At 37.4% G+C, this 26,292-nt stretch overlaps 1 protein-coding gene across 1 annotated transcript; it reads right to left on the bottom strand.

The window, feature by feature from the left end:
• Positions 1-1,950: 1,950 nt before the first annotated feature.
• On the bottom strand, positions 1,951-25,136 carry LOC132706948 (uncharacterized). The gene is made up of 6 exons (XM_060678547.1): positions 24,862-25,136; positions 24,644-24,806; positions 13,936-14,041; positions 9,548-9,658; positions 9,329-9,484; positions 1,951-2,091 (listed from the first exon to the last, which is right to left on the bottom strand). Exons 2-6 carry the CDS (start codon positions 24,778-24,780, stop codon positions 1,951-1,953), a joined length of 651 nt encoding a protein of 216 aa, XP_060534530.1. The 5' UTR covers positions 24,781-24,806; positions 24,862-25,136.
• Positions 25,137-26,292: the final 1,156 nt, after the last annotated feature.

Genomic DNA, 26,292 nt, shown 5'->3' with positions numbered 1-26,292 from the left:
CTCTCCTACTCCCAAGTGGGGTATTTTTTTAACTTTTCCTTAGACGCTGGTCATAAATTAAAAATAGTAATAAAAATAATAACATGCACGGCATTTTAACGAGCAATTCCCTGAACTTACTATTTTTATTAGTACAAATGTAAATGGAGACTTGTGACGCACCACTATATATTAGGAAAATTGTAAACAATTTGCTTTGTAATAACAACGAGACTATAAGTAATAAATATAAGTTAACTCATTAGACCAATAGTTTACTGGGTGACATATGGCAAAGCTTTTTCTACGAAAACATATTCCATTGACATATTAACAATTGTTTTTTTGTTAAAGGTTTATTAACGTTTTCGGCTAAACATCTGCGAGAGAACGTTCCCCACTGCGTACAACGTTTTGACCAACTAAAAACGAAAACACATTAATGAACATTAATTAATAAAAGAACGAACAAATTAAAAATAATATTGAAATATTCAATTATCAATTATTTCTAAAACTTATTTCAAGGGCAGTTACTAAAATCTTATCTAAAACTGACATGATTTCTTTCTGCTGTTTCGAAATTTACAAGGAGACCCGGTAAGAAGCATAACTATAGAAATAATATTATCAAGATGCTGAGAAATTTTAATGGAGATTTGGCAAATATCTCTGTAATTATTTCAAAAAGAGCGCCCTATTGACAGTAGAACAAATTATTTTCTTCAACGTGACCAAGTTTCTTAAAATACGTTCAGTCATTTAGGATAGTTGCAGCTGTTCATAGGAAACCAGAGAAGAATCCCAACACTTTTTTTTTAATATACCGGATGTCCCAGTAAGGGCAACAAGATACAGTATTAGGGCAACGAAATGTCCCAGAAATTAGAAAAAATGTGTAGTACGTAAATCCCTCTGTGGTTGAGCAATCCATGAGGCGCGTCCCCCGGGTGGCGGATAGGGGAGTCCAGGCTCTCACGGGCCTGGGTGACTGGGAAAAAGGAGGCATGAGGATGTAAAAATCCAATAGGGCTGACAAATAACCAGTCGTGGACCAGCTCACCCTGCCCAGTCGGTGGATAAACCAGGCGTCGGGTGGAGTAAACCTCAATAAAAATCCTAAATCCTACGGTGGGAGGTCGGGCCTAGGGGATGCATGGCTGGATATGAGATTAGTCGCTACCGATCCCAACCCCGAGGAACCGGGCGCACCTCGGGGAATGAAGCCTTACCTCTGCATGCGGGGCTCTGCAGAGGTGGACCGTTTTTTTCCCTAGCTACTCGTGCAACCTATATGGAACCGGAAATAATACCTGCGAAGGAGAAGAAGGGGCCCCAGGGAGGCTCCAACAAGCAGGGGCGTCCTCAGGAAGGCCTCCTCCTAGGCGATCTGAACAGGATCCCCAGGTCGCGAGCGGGGTGGAGGGCCCGGTATAAACCGGGAACACCACCTCGACGACACACCGCCCCAGACATAGGAGTGGGGCTGAAAAAAAGAGGGCGAAGAAGAAGAGACTCGCGGTGACGGTTCCGGAACCGCAGACGGGCTCTCTTCCGGTGCCCAGGGAGGCTCCATAGGGGGCACACCGGAAACGGCAGGGGGAAAGCGGAAAAGGAAGATGGGAGAGACCACCCAGATTGGGGCACCGAATCTTCCTCTTTTGATTGGCTGCGACAGCAATGCTCACCACGTTTTGTGGGACAGCGCGGCAATTGATAGAAGGGGGGGAGACCTCGTGGAGTTCATGGCCTCCGCAGGGCTGCAGGTAGCCAACAGAGGGGTAGAACTCACGTTTTTCACGAATGGTCGGAGCTCGTTTATAGACTTAACACTTTGTACCATCTATGTTGGACCATAGATACATCACCTTTGGGTTGGAGATGGGTGTTCGGGAACCCGTTAGATTTAGGAACCCCCGGGCAACAAACTGGGAACTCTATAGGGAGGAGCTCGCTTGGCACCTAGGGGGTTTACCAAGAAAACACCAGACATTCGAGGAGATTGACGAGGCCGCCGACCGCGTCTGCTCCGCTATGATACGGGCTTTCGAGAAGAGCTGCCCTAAGACAGAGGAACATAAGGCGGGGATGACTCCTTGGTGGAGCTCTTCCCTGGAGCGTCTCAGGAGGAGAGTGCGGAGGCTGTTCAATACAGCGAGGAGCGGCAGCCAAGGTGCGGACTGAGATCTCTATAGGGAGGTCCGCAGACAGTACAAAAAAGAATTACGAGCATCACAGAGGAAGGCCTAGAGGAGCTAATGCGACGATATAATGAATACCCCGGACGCGGCTAGGCTCCTTAGGGTACTCAGAAGTGACCCTGCGGGAAGACTGCAGGACCGGTGGTGGCTACACAGCGGGGCCAGCGGACACACTACAACAGTTGCTGACCACGCACTTCCCAGGGTCCGCTGATCCGGACACAGGGGGGAATGTTGAAGCCGGGCGCCGTCTTGGATGCGACTACGTCACGACAAGGAGGGTGGTTACCCATAATAGGCTGAGGTGGGCTATTGACAGCTTTGGCCCCTTCAAGTCGGCGGGCGGGGATGGAGTATTTCCGGCTCTGCTGCAAAAGGACAGAGGTCTAGAGCCTCCATTGCGAGGGGGTACGTGCATGAGCTGTGGAGACACAGCAGGATGGTGTTCATTCCCAAGGAAGGGAAGAGTGACTACACGGACCCGAAGTCGTACCGGCCTGTTTGCCTCACCAGCTTCATTATGAAGACTCTGGAGAGACTGGTGGACCGGTATCTGAGGAACTGGGTGGAGCTGAAGACCCCTTTAGAGCCAGCTCAGCATGCGTACAGAAGTGGCGGGTCTGTGGGCTCGACTCTTCACCATCTGACTTCCAGGTTGGAGGAGGATATGGGCTCGGGACGGCTATTGGTGTGCGTGTTCGCTGAGATCGAAGGGGCTTTCAATAACACGGCCCTGTATTCCATCTGCAAGGCGGTGGAGCGTACTGGAGTGGGGACGGCCATTGTAAGGTGGATTCGCTCCATGCTAACCGACCAGAGGGTGGAGGCAAGACGACTGGGTGGGGAGCAGGTCTGCATCGGTTCATCACGGGGTTGTCCACAGGGTGGGGTCTTGTCCCCCTTCCTGTGGGCCTAGTGGTGAACGAGATATTGCATATTCTGTGGGAAGAATACGGGGTCTACGCTCAGGTATATGCAGACGACTTTGTGATAATGACACAGGGGACGGACGTGAGGAAGATGCAGGGGCTCCTGAACGGGGCATTGGTAAGATTCTCACAATGGTGCCTGTACAACAAGTTGGCTGTCACCAGAAAAAGGAAGATGGAGTGCAACCTCAACATTTCGATGGATGGGGTGCGTCTTTCTGCAAGCGGAAGTGTCAAGTACTTGGGGGTATGGTTCGACTCTAGGTTGACCTTTCAGGACCAGGTCGGCCTTTGGAGCTCTGTGGGAGTGCCGGAGAGCGGTAGAGGGCACTTGGGGCCTGGGGCCGAAGATCATGCGGTGGATCTACGGTACCATGGTGATGCCTATGCTCACGCATGGGTCAGTGGCATGGTGGCCGGGGACCAAAAGAGCGGGAGCAATTCTAGTTCTTGACAAACTGCAGAGATTGGCTTGCCACTGTATAACGGGCGCCATGAGAACGGCGCCCACGAGGGCCCTAGAGGCTCTGGTGGGGTTGCCCTCTCTGGCGGAACGGGTGCAGATGGAGGCGGAAAGGTCAGCTTTGAGGCTGGCGAGTTGCGGGCTCTGCATCGAGGTAACCCTGAATCGGGATCCGTACAACATTTTAGAGGGCTGGCGCGGGGATCGCGGGGTCATGGGCATGCCGAGTGACGTCATGATCCCCGAGACGACCTTCTTTGACAAATTGACCTTTCTCTTCCCATCAAGGGAATAGTGGAGAGAAGGCAGAATCGGCTCCTGGGATGGACTTGTTTCAGGTGAAAATTTTCGCTTTATTGATGGCGACCAGAGAGGTGCTTCGGCTCAACCACGGAAGCAGGAGGGTCTTCTTCTGCTCGGATGGTAGGGCTGCACTTATGACGCTGAATTCAGTGCGTACACGCTCCTTGTTGATAAAGGAGTGCAAAGGGGTACTGAGGAGAGGAAGGTCACATTGGTCTGGGTCCCGGGTCACACCGGTCTCCGGGGCAATGAGGCAGCGGACGCCTTAGCCAGAGAGGGCTCCTCGCATAGGCATATAGGGCCAGAGCCCCGCTTGGGGATCGCCCCGTGTGTGAGGCGGGGAGCTCTCAAAGCTTGGGCGAGAGACCGGGCCGCGGTGGGCTGGAGAATTGCTCCGGGAATGAGGCAGGCGAGGCTTACAATGGATGGGCCCGCCCTCTCTCAGACCAGGGAGCTGTTTAGACTGACCAGAAGGGAGTGTAGAGCACTAACAGGGGCCTACAAAGGACATTGCAGGCTTAGCAGACGACCCGGAGTGTAGGTGGTGCATGGAAGAGGAGGAGACCCCGTATCATCTGCTCAGCGAGTGCCCTGCCTTGACATGGGCAAGATTGGGAGTCTTCGGAACGGCCCTGATCGATCCGGACTCAGTGCACGGTATTGGGTTAAAGGAGTTGCTGACCTTCTATAGGAGGGGCGGCATTGTGGACGCCCTCTTGAGCAGCCTGGGGGCACAACGGGCCCATCTGGTGGCCTAAGTGCTTGGACGCCCGCGAGGGCGCCCCCTTTAATACCAATACCAATACCAATAGTATGTAAATCGAACGAAAGCAAATTCTGGAAATGATTTCTGAAATGGCCACCATCATTATCTTCAACATTTCAAATGTAAGACATTGATGATGATTGATTGATTTTTCTTAGATAACCGCAAAAAAATTGTTTACTTATTGTACGACCAAAAATATAATTTATTGCTATGACGTTTTAAGTATTTTACACTACCTTAACCGCAGACCTTAGCAGGACCGTGATAAAACCGAGCCCAACAGATGTTTATTCTGCATTAAGGAGGATTTGGGAGGTCTTGTAAATGGACCGTAACGAATATTTGTAGAAACTTGAAATTTTTATTTGAAATGTAAATGGACCGTTTTAAAATTGATTCAGCATTGATGCTGCGGGATATTTTCGAATAAGTAGAAGCGTTTATTTTAACATCAAGTGATATGTATCGTTCATAAGAGTTTAATCTAAATATTCATATATATTACGGAGATATTTGACTGTGGTCCTTCCAGTAAGTACGTATTTATGTACCTGATTCTCGAGCTTTTACTCTGCGAGGCTGTTTTCACAGGATAGTTCAAAAGATAAGGGTTACTACCCTATTTATCTTACAGGTAAGTTTGAAAATAATCATTTTTGACTTGTGTGCCTGATAAATATTTATTAGAATCTTACAATGATAAATTTTTTGAAGGTTCTTCCCTGTTAGAAGAAGACATGAAAAACAGCGCATAATTTGCAGACGAAGTGGAGATGGTAGTCGAACCTAATGGCAATTTAGAAGACGAACTACCTCAACAAATAAAAAATTGGATCTACTTATCTTCGGATGCTAAACAAATTCAGAAGGAGAAGCAGGACCAGCAATAAAAACAAGTGACATAGAACGTAAGAAATTATTACTTTGTATCAATTTTTTTATCTACATGTTTCAAGAATTGCTCGCCGAAAAAGATTAAAAAGATCGCGCTTGTTAGTGTAGGTATATAAATTCCTAGGACGGTCCTGGAATAGTTACGGGTAAGGGTCTGCTCGGCAGGGTGTTCTATAAGGGACTGCGGTTTGCAGTAATAAACAAGAGGCAAATTGTAGTCGGTTATAAAAGCACTATAATACTGATCGAAGTATACCAAGGAATAAATGCAACCATATGAGATTTTTATGTCAATAGATAATCAAATAGGGGCTCGTCACCTCAGTGAAAAACGCACAATAACAGCTTTATCCTAACCTAAAATATGGATTTTGAGAGAAATTTACACTTAAGTGGTATTATTAAAATCTAATTTACTTAATAGAAAGAAAAATGTATTATTTATAATTATTATTCTATATTATTATTTCTGAAAATTGAAAGAGAAAAAATGTCAAAACAAATAGACTTTGCACAACTGAATAACAGCGAATTACAAACCAAAAATTAGTGCTAAAATCGAAAGAGAATTAGAGAGAAGTCCAATCTGTATCAGAAGAAGGGGAAATAGGAACAACATGGAACATATTCAAAAACGATACCATCTAAGAACGAGACATCGGCTACACAAAAAACCACAAAAAGCAAGAATGGATGACGCATGAAATTCTAGACCTAATGAATGACAAGAAGACTTAAAGTAAAGATAATAGATACAAACAACTAAATAGAAGTATTAGGAAGAAATGCAGGAGGCAAATGGATGTCGACAAAATGCCAAGAACTGGAAGAACTACAAGGAAAACATGACGGTTTCAATTTGTATAAGAAGCGGCAAGACGTATCAGTTCTTAGAAATAATCATAATGAAATAGTTACTAAAATAGATGCTCAACACATTGAACAGTAATTTAGCAGATCCAGAAATATTCAAGTATAAGGTCATGCACGCCACAAGATTTCAAAAAAAATAGAAAAACTACTGGGAGTGACAAAATTTGCAAAGAAACACCTAACTGATAGCGGATAACGAAGGCAAGAGTCTGGCTCTGATAACGGCACTGTTTAAGAAAATTTAAAGTTCGGGAAAGATACGAGCCAAAAATAGACAAAAGTCAATTTGAATTCTGAAACGTGAAGCACTCTTCTCACTGGAAGTGTTAATACAAAAATGCAGGGTCATGAACGTCAATGTTTTATTGATTGTTGCAAAGCATTTGACTGCATTCACCACCAAAAGATGACTGGGAAGTATTAACAGCAACCGGTACTGGTGAACAAGATTTAGGTATAATTTTCGAACTTTACTGGCGACAAGCAGCAGCGGTTACTAATCAACCAATCATTATGGGTTTAATCTTTATTCGGGAGCCATATTTACAGAGGCACCATATGGAATTAACCGAGGAATAATGATCAATAGCACCAAAATAAGCAATATAACATAGTCACATAGTCAACATAGCAAGTAGTGCAACTGAACTTCAAGATTTGATAGATCGCATAGCCCATATGCCTTTTCGAAAGCGGCCACTTGCTTATATTTAAATGTTGATGGGAAGCTAATTGAACAAGTAGACTCAATAAAATACCTGGCAACCGATATCAATAGCAAGTGTAACCCGAGGAAAGAAATCTTGTCGAGAATTGAGCAAGCGAGAAAAACATTCATGTCAATGAGACCCGACTTAGCTCTTGAGCTCAGAATGGGAATGGTCTCATCTCGCTTTATGGATGCAAGAGATTAGAAGCTCTCGAGCAGAAGAATAATGCGGATTTCATTGGTATAAAAAAATCACCAAATTCCATGCACAAGCCTCGCGAGTTATTAGATACAATAAAACAGAGAAACATTCAGTATTTGGGACACAGTATGACGGGCGAAAGATATGGATTTCTGAGGCCTATAATAGACGGAAAAGAACAAGTAAAAAAATCGATAGCAAAAAGCCAAAACTCATAGCTTAAAGACCTCAGGAGGTGGTTTAACCACTCATCAATAGAAATTGCCGCACCACAATAGCCATTGGGATCGCCAACCTTTGCAAGGAGAGGGGGTAGTAAGAAGAAGAATAATTATCAAGATTGTCAAAATATCTTGCTTTTCTACCATTTTAATTAGTATAAACTGGTTAATTGCATTAATATTGTCCGATTCCCTAATATCGTACCTTACTGATTACGTCGAAAAGAGTCAAAAATTAACTTATATAATACAATAATATAATATATATCATAAAACATATAGAATATAAACAATGTTTCAAAAAAACTTCCACAGGCTACTGTGATACTTTTGACAAGACTTATGGATTCCTCCTGCGTCGAATCGTCAATGATCCTGTTGGCTTCTTCAGAACTTGCCCGAAACTGGCTAGCATTTTACTCTATACCTGCTTATATATTGAGCTAAATGAGGGGCATAAACACCAACCGTCTCGGATGACTGGTTGAGATATTGGTGACAGGTAAACACCTGAGTCGCGGTTAAGATGGTTAGGTTGTTTATAAATTTCTATAGACTCTCGGATGTGTTCGGCAACTGCTGATGAGTTTATTTGTTCTTAGCCTAGTTGATATTTTCGGTCCGGTCTCTCCAATGCATATGCATGGAATGCTGTAAACTACTGGTATCTCAAATCGAATTTTATCATTGATGGATAGAGGATGTTAAAGAATTTTTGGACAAGTGGTAGATCTGGTTTTGACGTTATATTTTTTTATAACATTAAAAATCTTAAGCGTTCCATCATAAAATACACTTCACCACAACATTCCAATAGCAATGAGGCCGAAAGCAATCCTACACTTATCACTGTGGTCCTTCCTTACATTCAAAACATCACTTACCAAATCTCAAAACTTCGAAACAAGTATAAGGTCAAAACCAGATATACCCCTTGTCCAAAAATCTTCGATCTCTCAAAGACAAAATTCCGTTTGGGATACCAGGAGTCTTCAGCATTTCATGCATATGGGCCAAAAAATACATTGGAGACAACGGACGAAAAACATAACTAGGCACATAGAATATGAATGAATTTTAAGACTAAGACAAATAAAATCATCAACAGTTGTCGAACGCAATCACGAAACCGGACATAAAATTTTATTCGATAAAACTAAAATTCTTGCATGTAATCAATTCTTCTACCAACGAAAAATGCGAGAGTCTATAGAAATCTATAAGCAACCTAACAATCTTAACCGCGACTGAGGTATTTACCTGTCACCAATATGGGAATCAGTCATCCGAGACGGTGTTTATGCCCCTCATTTAGCCACGCTCCCCACAAACAATATATAAGCGGGTACAGAGTTAAATGCGAGCCAGTTTCAGTCAAGCTCTGAAGAAGCCAACACGATGATTTTTCGCTAGTTCCACTCAATAAAAACCGATGCAAGAGGAAGCCAGAAGTTTTATAAAAAAATATAAACACCAATGGTAATAATTATAGATACAGAGAGTAAAATCTTTCCCTTACACCAATATAGCTGAACGAGAAAATAATTTTCTAATTGAGAAAAATTATGTTTAGCGCTCTCACTTTTTCACTAATAATATACTTATATAAAAAAGACACTTTGCTTTGCTCATACTAAAAAATAGAGGAGAAAAAAAAGGTGAATTTCTTCCCATTTGTCACACATTGATATTGTAGTCGATTATGCAACCAGTTATACGTCTGCCTATTTTTCACACAAAAATAGTTTACTTTGTTCGTTCCTGATTCAACAAGCCACTATTTACCTGCAATTCAAATTGTCTAGAGACGGCAGTGGTATATATCAAATTGAATGTGGGAGGAGTTTGGGTCAGTGTCAACAACAGAGCGTACAGTCTCATGTTCTTGACATTAAATGAACAATAGTTCCACTTGCAAATTTCTAGATATACTTTCTCAAACTGCAATAGAAAAACGATTAAGCGGGCACTCGAAAGGTCTTTCTGGAAACATTTTCCGTTTACCCTGTCCTGATACTCCTGGGCACAGCTGCAAACGAAATCTTCGATGACGGCTAATACCAACAGCTGGTAAATTCCCACTAGCAACTGAAGCGGCGTTTTCGATGAAAAGTCCTGCGCGATTGGATAAATCATTATAATAACAGTAGCTTAAAATATTTTCTAATTTTGCAGATACGCAGAATGTTAAATCCTCAAAAAAACTTTTATATTGCTTCTTTATAATTTCATTCTACCCCATTTTTAATTTTAACTTACATGTATGAATGATCACTTGCAAAGTCGTCCCTTTTTACGAGGTGTACCACTGAAGAAACTAACTGAGTCCTACCGCTGTTTTTACACCCAATATGTATGTGTCCCCCAAGGCTCCATTCTGAGACCTTTGTTGTTCATTGTTTTTATAAATAATCTTTCCTATTGTGTCGTTTAATAAAACATTGGCTGCATTGGAACAAATCTCACAAAACCAATTGCAAAAGGGAAATGGTTTATGGCAAATAGATTTCTCCTAACCACATAGAAACTCAAATTATGATTACCAAAACCATTTCCAATCTATTTTTCGCGAGCACAGAATTATGCCTCTGCCATGTTTGTATTTCTACTATACTCTGTTAGAAATCCGTACAATAAAAGTGGATCTACCTTCACTTGTAATGTAAAAATTCTCAAATTTAAATTAACCAAATGTGAGAAAAACTACCCCTACTTCAAGACTTATAACTGTCTTCCTCACAAAATAAAAAATATGTCATTTTTAATTTAAAAAAAATACATTAATAAATATTTTGTCTCACATCGTGAGTTTTTTTACTGCTTGTGTTCTTTGTTTTAAATTGCTTTACTATCTATATTATTTTGTTGACTTGCTATAATGTAACATAGTCAATAAAGTTCTATTCTATTCTAGTTTCATTCAAAAGAGCTCGAGCAACTAAATAAATGTATATTTGATTGACCTGATATAAATGATAAATCTATGTCGTATTTTACAGTCGTTTCAAATTGGTGATCCTCACGTGACATTATAGAGCAAGGGTCGAATCAGTGATTTTTAAAACATCTCGTATAGTATCAAAACTTCTGAAAGTTAAAATCTCTTTTAAAGTGATGTTTGACTGTGGTATATACCTAAGGTTTTTGCAATATATGTATTTTAACAACTTTCGTTAGTGTGAGTAGATCGAATTTTCTCGAATGAATTCACAAATTAGTGTATGCTGACGGTTAATTCTAAAGAAGGTTGCTGGTTGCTTCAGAATAACATTAATGTTATATCAAAGTGGTATCTATTTAATGAATGAAGTTTAAATGTTTCTAGGTGTAATGTGCCTACTTTTTCTAGAAAGCTGGACATAATTATATTTAATCAGGTAAAAAGATATTGGATTAACTGAGTGATGTTAAAGACTTGGAACTATTAGAACTCTGTACTATTCTTAAGTAAGATCTAGAGACGGTTCCTTAAATACTCAGGTTTTTAAGGAAGACACCATATAACCTCGCAGGACATTAATTCTTTAAAATTTCTGTATGGGCTCTTAGATGGTACAATGAACTCTGAGAAGCTTGTCAGGAAAGTAAAATTTTGAAGGCGAGATTTAGGCCTACGTTTCATCTCCCATGTTTATATCAGTCGCCAATTTTGTTTATCTATGGTAACTTTAATTTTGTTTTAGACATATGTGATATTAATGCGGATACACTTCATGAGATTGTTGCATATTTTTTTATTCATATGCGGAGCTTATAACTGCTTAGGGTGCGTGTGTGAGTAATTACTTAGCTTCCTTGTATTTTCTAATGTATTTTGTTGAAATAAATTTGCTTATTACATACTGATAACACCCAACTGGTACACGAGTTTAACTTAATTTCGATCTCGGTATAGTAACAAACACATCTTAAGGTAATTTCTAAAAGGACACGAATTATGCTATTTGCTCTAGCTGAAAGCTGCCATATTAAAATTCAAAACTATAAAAATTTACACACTCTCCGCAATTAAGTTCTCATTTGAGTTACACGTTACCTTAGTAGGCAAGAAGTTTGATAATACAGTCCTCTAGTCAAATCAAACCTCGCTTTCAGCCAATAAGACCATGCCGCGTTCAATAATCAACATGGCCGCTGACAGTTGGCCGATTCAATAGTTTTCAGTTTGCACGGGCCATTTTTTCTAGAATAATCGATCAGACAATTATGTGGACATTGTTGTTGAGTAGTTTACCAAGTGTTAAATGAATTTGCTTCGAAAAACCAATTTATTATCCAATTTTGCTACAAAAAAATAAGTTCTTATTCTGTATCCAGTTTGCCTTAATTGTTAATGGACAGGCGTTTGATAAATCTTCGGTCTGAAATATCCGAATCACGTCGTTCCAGCTTTCTAGAGTATGCCAAAAAAGCAAACTTTTCATTCATCGTTTGGACAAAAATTTTGCTCCTACAAACCGCTGTGTGGACAATGGCATATTTCAGACGATTTCGACGAATGGTCGAGTAAGCTAAAGTAAGCATTTTTTATTTGCCTAACCGATGAGGTCGCAGCTGAGCGAAGAAAATGTCACCACATGTAACCTACCTCCTCTGATAGGTTAGCTTAGGTTTGTTTTGACTTCCAGTCAGCTGATTGGTCGGTTGTGTCTTAATGTTTAAATTATTAAGGCAGTCAAGAGGAAAATAGGAAAATCCAATATCTCGATCTTATTCTTGCGGGTTTCTTGTCGATTTCTAGCATTTATTGGTTTGGTATCAATATGACGTCAGTTTGTAATGTCAGACGTAACTTTGAGTTACTCAAGTACCTTCAAATATGCAAAGCTGATCTAAATTACGTGTTCATCATTGGTAACTTTGTTATGAGTAGAGACACAAAGTCGGTTGAATTAGCAAACTAGTAAATTTTCTCCATTGATTACGATAGTGAAAACAAATTAACCAAAACAGAAAACAGTTTAGGGAAGAAATGAGGAAAATGTATTCTTTATAAATAATACACCCTGTATATTTTTTACTCTAATGTTCATGAATCACCAGCCGAACAAAAAAGTTCATATGCAACATTTTCCTAAAATAGAAAATAACCACATTTCTCTTTTAGACTAGAAACATGGAAATAATAAAATAAAAATAGAAAAAAAAACTAAAATGCGATGTTTAACTAATAAAGTTATTTTAATATGTGTTCAAAAAACGAACCTCGTTCTTCAATATTTTTTTCTGTTGAACGAATTGCCTTTGGTATTGTTCTACCAAGTATCTGGTTTATGTTTGCTCTTATTGCAGGCTTTAAAACAACGTGTTGGTATTTTTACTTATAAATTTCGTCCTTTAAATAACTCCACAAGTAGAATTCAAGTGGGGATATATCTGGTGATGAACAGCTCCACTTGTAGCAATCCGTTTCACCAATAGTGATGATTTTTTTGGTTATAAAATCCAGAATTTGAAAATTTTGATTTGTCAGTCCACAAAACATACCGAAAATCATTTATGTTTTGGCGGCAAAAATTAACATACTAATGATGTGCATTCTCTGCCAGAAGCACTTGAGCTCGTTCTAATTTATAAGGGCAAAATTTGTGTTTTTTTAATTCATTAGACTGTATTAAAGGATAGGTTAGGATCTTTGTTTATGCCTCGAATGGAATAGTCACGATATGCTTCAAAATTTCCAAGAACGCCAAATTCCCCGTTTTCACTCACAATAAAACTTCTCGTCTCCTAACAGACAATTTACTGCATGCCAAATAGGACTCTAACATGTCCCACTTTTCTTCATGTGTGAACACCATTTTCGAATAAGTCATACTGTAAAATTAATTTAAATAACTGATAAAATAATACTAATAACTAACACATTAAAACTAATTTTTTGGCAACTAGTTTTCTGTTTTGCACACAATATTCTCTGCACCTTTATCGAATCTTTAAAAATAATGAAAATGTTTTTGCCAAGAGACGGAAACGAAAAAATTTTATAATATATGAAGACTTGGAAATTATTATTTTTTCTTGCGCTAAAACAAAACAATAAAAGAAAAATGGACTTTTATTTTGCAACCACTCATAGCAATCCAGTCCAAAAGAAAAATGACCTAGAATATATTTTCGTAATTTTTTCCTAAATCCTACACTCAACTGTTTTCTCTTTTCATCATCGTATAATCAGTGGAAAAAATGCTATTAGTTTGCTACTTTAACCGACTCTCTATATATGATAAACATTTAATTTAGATCAGCCTTTATAAGGAAAAATAATCGTTAATACCATTTGGGTGTGACAAAGAATAATTATAGGGAAAAATGATTTTTACATTTTAAATTCCATTTGAATATAAACAAACCCAATGATATTCCATGACTCCCGGCGGAACTTAGCTTACCGAAAATATAAATGCAATCACTCCAAAACTTAAGTAGAGACCGCTCACCAGTGTCGGTATTGCGATCGTATTGACTTGGGCTCCGTTTTGCAAAGTTTCATCCATCCTGAAAAATAATTGGCCAAATTTGCCACCAACAAACTTTGTTCCACGTTTCTAAACAGTCGTCCATAGGTATAAAATTAACCCATAAAACTGTAGAAATTAGGCAATATTTCAGCTAAATAAGATGTAAATTTGCTTTCTGACTACGCCCTTAAGAAACTTAAGAAAACTAGCGAAAAGCAGTTAATTATGTTATAAAACTAGAAGAACAAATGTGGGATTCTGATCACGTGGTTGACCAAACCGAGAGGACCAGACATCTTCTCAGATGAGGAAGAATATGATATTTATTTGTCTGTAATAAATGGTATACTTGGTATACCATTGCAAAGAGCACAAAATACCAGACTTAATTTTAACACCCACCTTACAAATTTTGTTATGGGTTATATCAAAAAATAGTAGACAGAAAACTTGTGGGCTTTATTCATTTCTCCTAATTATTTAATTGAACAAAAGATCCAAGAACAAACCTTTTATGTGCGTGTATAGTAGAAAACTTTGTGCATATACTGGGTGATGCATTGCCGAACATAGGGAATTCCATGTCAGGTGCCTAAATATTGGCTCCAATGTCCATTGTAATTGTAATATAACTTTTTTCAGGATCTTAATAAGCCAATCATCAGTGATTGAATTAATGGTGGCAAAATTGCAAAAGAATATTTTCCATGACGCTATTTCCAAAACTTGACAACGTCAAGCTGGACAATGACATATCAAATAAAGGTTGCTTTGCAATAAAGACATGCTAATTTGGTTTCACACATTCCACCACACCACATAGGACGTCTCTTTTTCAAAGAAGCTTCTCCTATAACGTTTACAAGCTTTGCAATACCGTTCCTCTGTCTTTAAAAGCCTTATCACCATTAAACTTAAAAAAAAAAGAGACATGAAATGTTCAGCCAACAAGCAAATTGCCAGTGATTTTCAAGTAAGTTCAGTCCTCGAATTGTCTATCCAATTTTTAATTTTTATATACACGTACACATTTTCTTTTTTTGCTATAGTTATCTCATACGAACTAATAATTTTAAAATAAAAAATTATTTTATAGGGGTTGAACTTGGAACAGTTTTAATTGCTTTCATCTCCTTTTTTTGCAATTTATGTGGCTTATTGGTATTTTATTGTATTGTAAATAAAACATTGCAGAATAAATGTATTTTTATTATTATTATTATTATTAAATACTACTAAGCATGTAGATATATCATTGTTTTTCTTATTATCAAACTCATGCTCGGTTCTGAAGACCTTGTACCTTAAAGCGTTCTTGGAATGACTTTAATTTAAAGGGAGGTTTAAGCAACAAGGAAGCTTCAAGGAACGATCTATAATTTTGATTCTCAAGTCGTTTATTAAAAATAATTAACATTATAAAAATACGACTACGAGATATTGCTATAATGAAACATTATTTTTTACGCAAATGTTCAAACAACATTTCATTAAAAGTTAAACAATATCCTAAGCGATCATAAAATTTCTAATATTGCTTAGTTGACATTGCGAAATCCAGTCACATCGAAGGAAATGCCGTTTTGTAACTGGTTAAGATTTTCAGATATAACAGTTTTATAGAATACACTTTTCAATGGACCTCACAGACAGACGTTGTTCGGCGAGAGGTGAAATGACGAGGGTGGCCAAAGGGTTCGGCACCTTGGCCCTATAATATTCCCGTTAAAGTACTTCCCAAATACTCCCTAACCATACGGGAATTATCTGGTATGGCCTGTTCATAGATATAAGAAAGTGACCGATTGCTTTTGAACGCATTATCCAAGGGTGGTCATTAACATACAATGCAACAAGATTATTATTATTAATTAAGGTAATTATTAATTAATTAATTATTAATTATAAATTATTAATTAATTACAATAATCTTGTTGCATTGTATGTTAATACAATAATCTGTTCAAAAGCAATTGGTCACTTTCTTATATATATGAACAGATCATACCAAATCTGATCTTCGCGAACAACTTCTTCTAATGCGGGTTAAATTTGAATTTGTAATAAATCCAAATACATTTCTGTCGTGTAACATTTATTGCTTGAGGATATTGGCTTCGTGAACAAAACCATATTCATTATCTTGGCTCCAATGGCAGCAGTTTTGAATATTGACCATGTACACCATGTTCCAAATAAAACGATCCACTACACGATCTGGAAACCCATAGGAGATGCGAAAAAAGGTTTCATAAAAAAGTTTCTTGGACGGAAGATTTAAATTTTGTTGATACATGCTGTCCCAAACTGTCCCCCCGACATCAACTCTATTTTAAATGGAACACCCTGTATATTTCGACATTTTTAGAATCCTTGGTTAGTTGCGGCAATGTAACCAAAAAACTATAACTTATTTAAAATACAAATAAAATATGTACTAAGAAAAAACTTGACAGCGATGAACTTTTTAAATAAAAATATGAAGAACAACAAAAACAAAGAGAAATGTCAAAGTCTGTTTATACCTTAACGCGTCAAAAAGAAGATTGCGATGTCATAGCCAACTACATTTTTAAATATTTTGATATTTCTTTGTTGTTTTGATACCTGGTGAAGCGAGCATTTTAACAGTAACATTTTTAACTAAATCTTATGGATCGAATTAACGAACTCTTTTAAGTTAACTTTTTATTTTATAAACTTATTTATTCAAATTTGTTACCTTGTTTAGTTAGTCTTTAATTATTAATTTTTGTTATTAGGTATTTTCAATCTAGCTAGATAATTAATTATTAAATGTTTCTTTAAATATGACCGAAGTTTTATTAAATCTGTTAAATTTCAACCTATTGGTAGCAATAGGTTTTATTCGAATATCTGGAGTATTATACCTGTTCAGTTTTTATGTACTTTATGAATGTGAGCCAATAGTGGCAACGCCGCACGACACCACGAAAAAGGGAAGAGTGAAAAATCGCGAGAACAGTGGCGAATAAACTGTTAGAGAATTAGGTCGCAAAACGGGGGGATTGTCCACATGTAATTTTTATTTAAACTGGTAGTGTAGAAGTCTATCTCTGTTCCTTTTGAAAATCAGTAAAAGCATTGAGAAGTTTGCGTGGGTGTTATTTCAACAACCAAGCAAGTGAGAAAACCCCAAAACATTATTGGCCCCGAGCATCGGACAGACTTGGACATAAACGACGTATCAACCTGAGAATTGCAATCATCGACACTTGTCGCCTGTCAGACGAAAGCTAGAGCGATAATCAAGGTCAGTCCTTTCCAATACCTATCACTTACCCAAAATATTTTGCCTGCGCACGTAATTCGAAAAATATAAATCTCAGATATTTGTCTCTCGTTCTGAATTGCAATCGCATTAAGTGGATTTACACGATGTCATTAGCTCTGTAGGCAAAAGGTTGAGGGTCTCGAATAATAATCATAATAATTAAAAAAAAAAAAATCGTAAACTTCCTATAATAAAGACACGTAATTTCAATTAATCACCGACACAAAAACAAACCTCGAGCAAAAACCTCTTCGAATTAGAATATCTATCTATTTCACGCCGGCACGATGTCAGATGTAGGTGATAACGACTTACACGATTCAGAATTTGATTTAAACCGTTTAAAGCACAGCAGAGCCCAAATCAAGGGAGAATTAACTCGCTTTAAAACTTTTTTAGCAAAAAGTAATATCGATCAATATATCGAACAATTACAATTAAGATTTGAATCAATAAAACCCACTTTAGAAAAATTTAAATCAATTCAAACTCAATTTGAAGAATTATTATTAAGCGATTTTCCGGATAATTATGACGAATCGAACGCGAAGAATTTGAAACCCGCTATTTCGACGCCATAGCTGAAGCCAAAAAAATATTAGATCAACATCATTTCCAAGAAGTTCTAGGGGAATCACACATTCCGATGCCTGCCCCGTCCCTCTCCCCGGAAACGGATCCGTGGACGGCTTCGAGTCGATACTCGTCTGACGCCAGGTTGTTAAATGTCGCAAAATTACCGCAAATAACTTTACCCGAATTCAGTGGTTCGTACAGCGATTGGCAAAGGTTTCGCGACATGTTTCGGGCCATCGTTCATAATAACAGCACACTATCGAACGTACAAAGATTTTATTATATAGCAGCCTCCCTTAAAGGCGAGCCGAAAAATATAATTGGTTCTTTAACTCCAACAGACTCAAATTATGAAACGGCATGGGCCCTTTTAGAAAGACGGTATGAAAACAAGAAGATTATAATAAATTCGCACTTGAAAGAAATAATGGATTTAACTGCTTTAAATAAAGAATCTCACACGGCTTTAAGACATTTTTCCAATACCTTCTTTAAAAATTACAGGTCTTTAGAATCGTTGGGGGAAAATGTAGGTCAATGGAACACGATTTTAATATATATTTTAGTATCCAAGTTCGATTTAAATACTAAACACGAATAGGAAAATTTTTGCAAATCCATAACCTCTCCGAAAATTAACGATTTTAACGAATTCCTATCACAAAGATGTCAAATGCTAGAAACTTTAGATACAAAGGCATGTACAACTATTAAAAAACCTTACGAATCGCGATCGTTTGTTTCTTCGGGAGCCAACTGTATCCGAAAATGCAATTATTGCAAAAATGAACACCCTTTATACTTATGCGAAAAATTCAAACAATTGTCAGTCTCGGATCGATTCGATATGGTAAAGAAAATGAATTTATGTCAAATTTGTTTAAGGTATGGGCATAAAAATTCAGAATGTCGATCTTCTGCATGTAAAATTTGTCAGCAAAGACATTCAACTTTATTACATCGATCAAAAGAAAGTTCAAACAACAACTTGCGCGACATTTCAGAAAATTCTAAAGAAAAAACGACTTGCAATGTTACCACTGACAATTCTTTGAAGAGCGCGCAAAGCGGCGAAAAGTCAATTAATAACCAAGTAATGTCTAATACTTGTCAAAATAGCACCAATTCTTATATTTTACTGTCCACGGCAGTCGAACAATTGTACGACAAGGATAAAAATATCATAACTTGTAGAGCATTACTCGATTCAGCCTCGCAATCAAATTTTGTGACATCTTCTATGGTAAAAAAATTAAATTTGCAAACTTCAAAAATTAATATGTCTGTTATAGGAATAAATCAAGTAAAAACAAATATATCTGAGCGCATTGAAATAAAATTTTCTTCCCAACACACCGGCTATAAGAATAAATTAAACTTTCTTGTTTTGCCGATAATAGCAGAACTGTCTCCACAAAACTACATTGACATAACAAAACTTAACATTTCATCCGAATTACCATTAGCAGACCCTGAATTTAATGTTCCCGGAGAGATCGATTTGCTAATAGGTTGTGAAGTCTTTTTTGAGTTACTTTGCGTCGGTCAGATAAAACTCGGCAAAAATTTACCGATTTTACAAAAAAACATTACTCGGTTGGATTGTAACTGGTCAAATACCTTGCGGCAAGGGAAAAAGCGGAAAATCAGATGTCATGTTATCCAACTGTTATTTCATACGAGAATCACTTCACGAAAATTTAGAGAGATTTTGGTCTATTGAAGAAATTAATTCAAGTACTCGCGCTAAAATGTCATCAGAAGAAATCGAATACGAAAATCATTTTAAGCAAAATACTACACGCGATCAATCAGGCAGATTTATCGTAAAACTACCCCTAAAACCCATTTTCATCAAGTTGGGTGAATCTGAACAAACCGCCATTAACCGGTTGTATAGTATTGAACGACGATTAGCCAAAAATCCCGAACTCGAACAATCATATCGAGAATTTATGCAGGAATATCATAATCTAGGTCACATGACCGAAATACCGCGCGATTATCCTTCAAAAACACCGATCTATTATATTCCTCACCACAGTGTTGAAAAACCCGATAGTACAACTAAGGTAAGAGTAGTCTTCGACGCTGCATTCAAATCTTCAACGAATTTATCGCTAAATAATGTATTAAAAACCGGACCCACTATTCAAAATGATTTGTTTACAATATTAACTCGTTTTAGAAAACATAATTATGTCTTTATAGGCGACTTGACTAAAATGTACCGTCAAATCCTAATAGATAAAGATGAAAGAAATTTACAACGCATCGTATGGCCCAATTCTCCCGCGCAAGCAATAAAACATTTTCAGCTAAATACCGTCACGTATGGCACGGCGCCGGCTTCATTTCTTTCAACGCGTTGTTTATTTGAAATTTCTTTGAATATTGCCGAAAAATGGCCCGATGAAAGTAAAATAATAAGCTCAGACTTTTACGTGGACGACATTCTCACTGGAGCCTCAACAATCGATTCACTTATTCAATTAAGAAAAAATATTTCGGAAATTTTATCTCAATACGGATTTGAATTAAGAAAATTTCAGTCAAATGATAATAAATTTCTCAACGAAATAAATAATTCGAATCACGGACAGAGTAAATATTGCATTACGGACGATTCATGCGTTAAAACTCTGGGGGTTTCTTGGATACCACATCTTGACAAATTCCAATACAATTCTCAAGATTTATTAACACACAATGACAAGGTTACGAAAAGGTCAATACTTTCATTTATAGCAAAAATTTTTGATCCGCTCGGTATATTAGGTCCTTTATCAATTCGAACTAAATTAATAATACAAAAACTTTGGCAATTAAAGATTGACTGGGATGAAAGCATGCCCAGCCAGCTCTTCTCCGAATGGTCAAACTTAAAAGAGGAAGTATCACAAGTAGGTTTAATGCGTATACCACGACACGTAATTGTAAAACAGCCGAAATTAATAGAACTTCACGGATTTTCGGACGCAAGCGAGCGCGCCTATGCGTGTCGCATTTATGTACGTTCAGTAAACATCGATGATACAATCGAGAGTCATTTATTATGTGCCAAATCACGCGTCAGTCCTCTAAAATCTGGTGCAGCATTACTCGCCAAATTAACAAAAAAATGTGTCGAAGCTTTGAAACTTAATTTTGACCGATTATTTTTGTGGACAGACTCGATGATTGTGTTGTCTTGGATAGCCAAGGAACCTAAATGTTGGAAAACCTTCGTGGCAAACCGCGTTGCGGAGATACAACAGTTGACAAAAAAGGAAAATTGGAATCATATTCCTTCAGAACATAATCCAGCCGATATAATTTCTCGCGGAGCTAATATTAAATTTTTAATAAATTCAAAATTATGGTTAAATGGACCACACTTCTTTACGAAAATCGACGATTGGCCAAAGAATTCAAATAAGTTTATTCCCATTGAGAATATACCGGAATCAAAGGCTAACTCTAAGGTAATTTTAACCATATCAATCGGTCAAGACTTGGAATTATTTAACAAATACTCAAACCTAAACAAATTAATTCGCATCACCGCCTATTGTCTAAGATTTATAAAGAACCTGAAGGTGTCTAGAATTTTAAGACAATTTAGTCAATTGAGTTCCGATGAAATTAAACAGAGTGAAATTGCCCTATTAAAATTAGTTCAAATGAAAGGTTTTTCCCAAGAAATTCATGACTTAAAGGCAAAAAAACGAGTTTCATCGAAAAGTAAATTAAAATGTTTATCGCCATTTATCGACCAGAATGGTCTAATAAGACTCGGTGGTAGATTAAGCAACTCAAAATTTAACTACGATGTAAAACATCCTATAATCCTCTCTCCAAAACATGACTTTACACGTCTTCTAATCGATCGTGAACATAAGCGTACATTACACTCTGGTGTACAAGGCACTTCTAGCTCACATACGACAACAGTTTTGGCCGCTTAACGGTAAACAAGTCGTGAAATCTTATGTGCGTAAGTGCATTACGTGTTTTAAAACAAATCCGCCTATAATAAATCAAAAAATGGGTGAATTACCTAAATTTCGTGTTGAGCCGACTCGTCCATTTCTATCTGTCGCTGTAGATTATGCAGGGCCTTTCGAATTAAAAGATGGAAAAACTCGATCCAATAAAATTATTAAGGGTTATGTTTGCATATTTGTTTGCTTGGCAGTCAAAGCCGTACATATTGAGCTTATCACTGATCTGACTAGTGAAGGGTTTCTAAGTTTATTGAAACGATTTGTCTCGAGAAGAGGTTTTTGCTCACACATTTACAGTGACAATGCAACAAATTTTGTTGGATCTAATAACAAGCTTATTTCGATTAGAAAAATTATAGATTCAACAGATATCCAAAATTATGTCTTACATTCTAATATAAAATGGCACTTCATGCCAGCAAAATCTCCACATTTTGGCGGTATTCACGAAGCGGCTGTGAAATCGTGTAAACATCACTTAAAGCGCGTTTTAAACGGTATTCGCTTAAATTATGAGGAATTTTATACTTTGACTACCCAAATCGAGGCTATATTAAACTCCAGACCTCTTGTACCAATGTCATCCGATCCTAATGACCTCGACGTGATCACGCCAGCACATTTCTTAATTGGGCAGCAGCTAACAGCTATTCCCGAAGAATATCTTCTAAATGACAAGGTCAATTACCTGAAACGCTATCGCCATCTTCAATTGATGGGGCAACACTACTGGTCACGTTGGAGAATGGAGTATATCCATCAATTGCAGCAAAGAAGCAAATGGTATTTAAACGATGATCGAAAAGCACATGTGGGCGATCTTGTCCTACTAAAAGAAGACAACGTTCCCTCCCTCTGCTGGCCTCTCGGTAGGATAGGTGGATCTACATCCAGGGAAGGACAACATTGTGCGTGTGATCAGTGTAAAAACCCAAAACGGTGTGTTTAAAAGGGCACTGACGAAGGTAGCATTGCTACCCGTGAATTGAAATGTGATAAACATGTCGCGTTAATTCTTCATGTTAGAAATATTCATTGTTTGTATAATATTTTGAAAGCAAAGCCTAGCCTTTCAAGGGGGCGAATTATGTTCAGTTTTTATGTACTTTATGAATGTGAGCCAATAGTGGCAACGCCGCACGACACCACGAAAAAGGGAAGAGTGAAAAATCGCGAGAACAGTGGCGAATAAACTGTTAGAGAATTAGGTCGCAAAACGGGGGGATTGTCCACATGTAATTTTTATTTAAATTGGTAGTGTAGAAGTCTATCTCTGTTCCTTTTGAAAATCAGTAAAAGCATTGAGAAGTTCGCGTGGGTGTTATTTCAACAACCAAGCAAGTGAGAAAACCCCAACAATACCTTTTTTATTTAAAAAATACCTAATATTGCCAACAAGTGACGTAATATGGTGAGCTTTAAATTCAACAAGAATTTATACGGCTGTTATTTTAAACCTCGGATATCTCAAAAAGTAAATAAAATTTAGATATAAGATAAATTACAGACTTACCTTAGTTTTCGTCCCAGAATTGATCTGAATGAAAATATAGGGGAATTCACCAAAACGGCACCACTTATTTGGGACACCATGTATAAGCTGAGGCGCATCTGTCAAATTGATTGAGTAGTGCATTATCTCCTTAGTCAGTGGTTAAATTTTGGTTGCAATACCTGGATAAGTAGCGTCACAACACAATCTTATATAAAATATGGAAAAAACACATAACCTCAATTTCTGCCTAAACTATGTAAAATTTGAATAGGACCAAGAACCAAAGATTTCAAAAATGTCGAAATATATAACAAAGTTAATATCAAGGGGGACACTATATAAAAAAAATTATCATATTTTAAATCTTCAGGTGGACTTTTGTACGAAACTTTTTTTCTTATCTCTTCGTATAGTGGATTGTTTTATTTGGCACACGGTGTACATTCATCAATAAAAGAAATATTTTTTTAAAAAATCCTATCATTGTTTGCTTTTTCGATGATTCCAAAACAAAACGCTGCTCCCCTTTTTTCATCGCCTTCCCAGAGCTTTTCGTGTTTATAGGAAAAATATTTGTATTTTACAGCTTATCCAAGAATCATCGTACGAATCATTTTGTTTTCCTCCACATACCGTAAAATGTTCAAATCTCTATTGTCATTTGCAGTTATTTATTACTGTGCTTTTGGACTCGAATGGGGTAATAATACGTTTAATTATTTAATTAAAACATTTCAGACACTGTTTCCTGCCCAATACCACTTAATTATGGTTACTTTTTCTTCAGTTGAATAACGCATATTTAGGTTTAATTGAAGCGCGCTTAATAACGTATAACAATCACAAATAGAAATATTTTTGTTATCACGAATTTTCGTGTTGTCATTGTCAAAATGTATTTTACTGGTGTTCGGTTTATTACCTAACCTATAAAAATTTTCTAATTTTGCCATCATATTTAATTTAATAACTGAAGATTGGCTTATTAAAATTTATTCAAACTCGGTACATGAGTTAATCATTTTTAAAAATTATATTCCAACTTTGCTATAAAATGTACAGGGGAACTAAAAATTTACATGGGATTTCCTATGTTCCATTCCGGTATGTATATAGAATTCTTATTATCCACAATAATAATAAACCAAACAAAACCCACGCAGTTTGGGCTGATAACAATATCATAGCGTAGTTTCTTGGATCCAATAATTAATATTGGAGTTCTCTATAAAGCCAACGATTTTTTTCTTTTTTGTTCATGACTGTCTACCATTACCACATCCCTACCTCCTCAAGTTTGAATATTGTCTACTTATGAATGTTATCCGATCCGAAATCATTTGTTGATATTCATTTTTGATGAGAGTCTCCAACTCTAAGTACTCGAAGTCCTTGGTTAGGCGACCTGCGAGAACACAGAGCATGTCAAGTCTGTAGGCTATATGCAAGCCTGAAAACGCATGCTGTGTAGAATAAATTTTCGAAAAGCACTCACCTTAACTGACCGTAATAGACTATTAAATTCGGAATAGATAGCACCGGGATTAGCAGAAAATAGTGCACAAAGCCGAAAACTACCAAAACGTTTCTCAACAACGGAAAATGCTCGTCCAAATACAAGGCCAGGACATCTATTTCCGAAAATCCGAAGACGGCAGTTGCGAAATATACTAAAACTGCAACAATATCAAAGGCAAATAGAAAAGTACGTTTTTTAACGGCGTGGAGTAATAAAACGGTTTATTCCGTTCGATACGACCAAATAGGTAGAAAATTTACTTTGACAATCATATAATTTTGACAACTAAGTGTTTAATGTTGGTATGATTGCAATAATTTTCCCTTTTCAGTGCTTGAAAAAGGGATTGTTTTAATACTTTTTATAAAACGTCTGGATTCCTCCTGCATCGGTTTATGTTGAGTCCAACTAGCTAACTTTTCGCCAATCATCATGTTGATTTCTTCAGAGCTTGACTGAAACTAGCACGCATTTTACTCTGTACCTGCTTTTATATTGTTTGAGGGGGGCGGGGCTAAATGAAGGGCATAAACACCGTCTCGGATGACTGGTGACAGGTAGAGGCCTGAGTCGGGGTTAAGATTGTTGCTTATGGATTTATATAGATTCTCGGATTTTTCGTTGGTAGAAGAATTGATTACATCCAAGAATTTTAGTTTTATCGAATAAAATGTTATGTCGGTTTTAGTGAGTGTGTTGGTTGTGGTGAAGTGTATTTTGTGATGGAACGCTTAATATTAATGTTGAAATTATTACAGAGAAGAGCCGAGATAAGGTGATTTAATCCTGAGTTCAATGACTCGGGCTGAGATAGTTTTACGGCTCTGTAAACAAGAGAATTGATAACCAATGATTTTTGCGCCGGATGGTTAAAGTATCGGTCTGTGTGCGTATGTTATCTGTAAACACAATGACCCAATGTTAGCTCTGTGAACATCTAAGAATGGGAGGTTGTTTTTAGTTTCCATTTCAATGGTAAAACGTATGTTAGGGTGTACAAAGTTTAAATTCTAAGAAAATATACTAGGGATTCCTGACCATGAGGCCAAATAACAAAAAAAAACCATCATAGCGTTTCCATAATTTTGGTTTTTGATGTAAAAAAAAATAAATTCGTGATGACTGGTGGTAGTTTACAGAGCTGTAAAACTATCTCAGCAGTCATTGAACCCAGAATTAAAACACCTTAATTCTACTCTTCTCCGTTTCCATATTAACTATATTAATTTTTCCAATGCACTTCACCACAAACTTCCAATAGCATTGCAACCGAAAGCGATCCAATACTTGCCACAGTTGCCTTCCTTATATTCAAAACATCACTGACCACATATCAAAAGTTCTAAAGAAATATAACGTCAAAACCAGATTTACCACTTGTCCATAAATCTCTGAACATCTTCTGTGCGTCAAAGAC

Source organism: Cylas formicarius, unplaced genomic scaffold (genome assembly GCF_029955315.1).
Source record: "Cylas formicarius isolate icCylForm1 unplaced genomic scaffold, icCylForm1.1 PGA_scaffold_9__14_contigs__length_23061073, whole genome shotgun sequence".
Classification (NCBI taxonomy): Eukaryota; Metazoa; Arthropoda; class Insecta; order Coleoptera; family Brentidae; genus Cylas; species Cylas formicarius.
The sequence above is the reverse complement of the archived record's forward strand: the minus strand, read 5'-3'. Positions and strand labels throughout refer to the sequence as shown.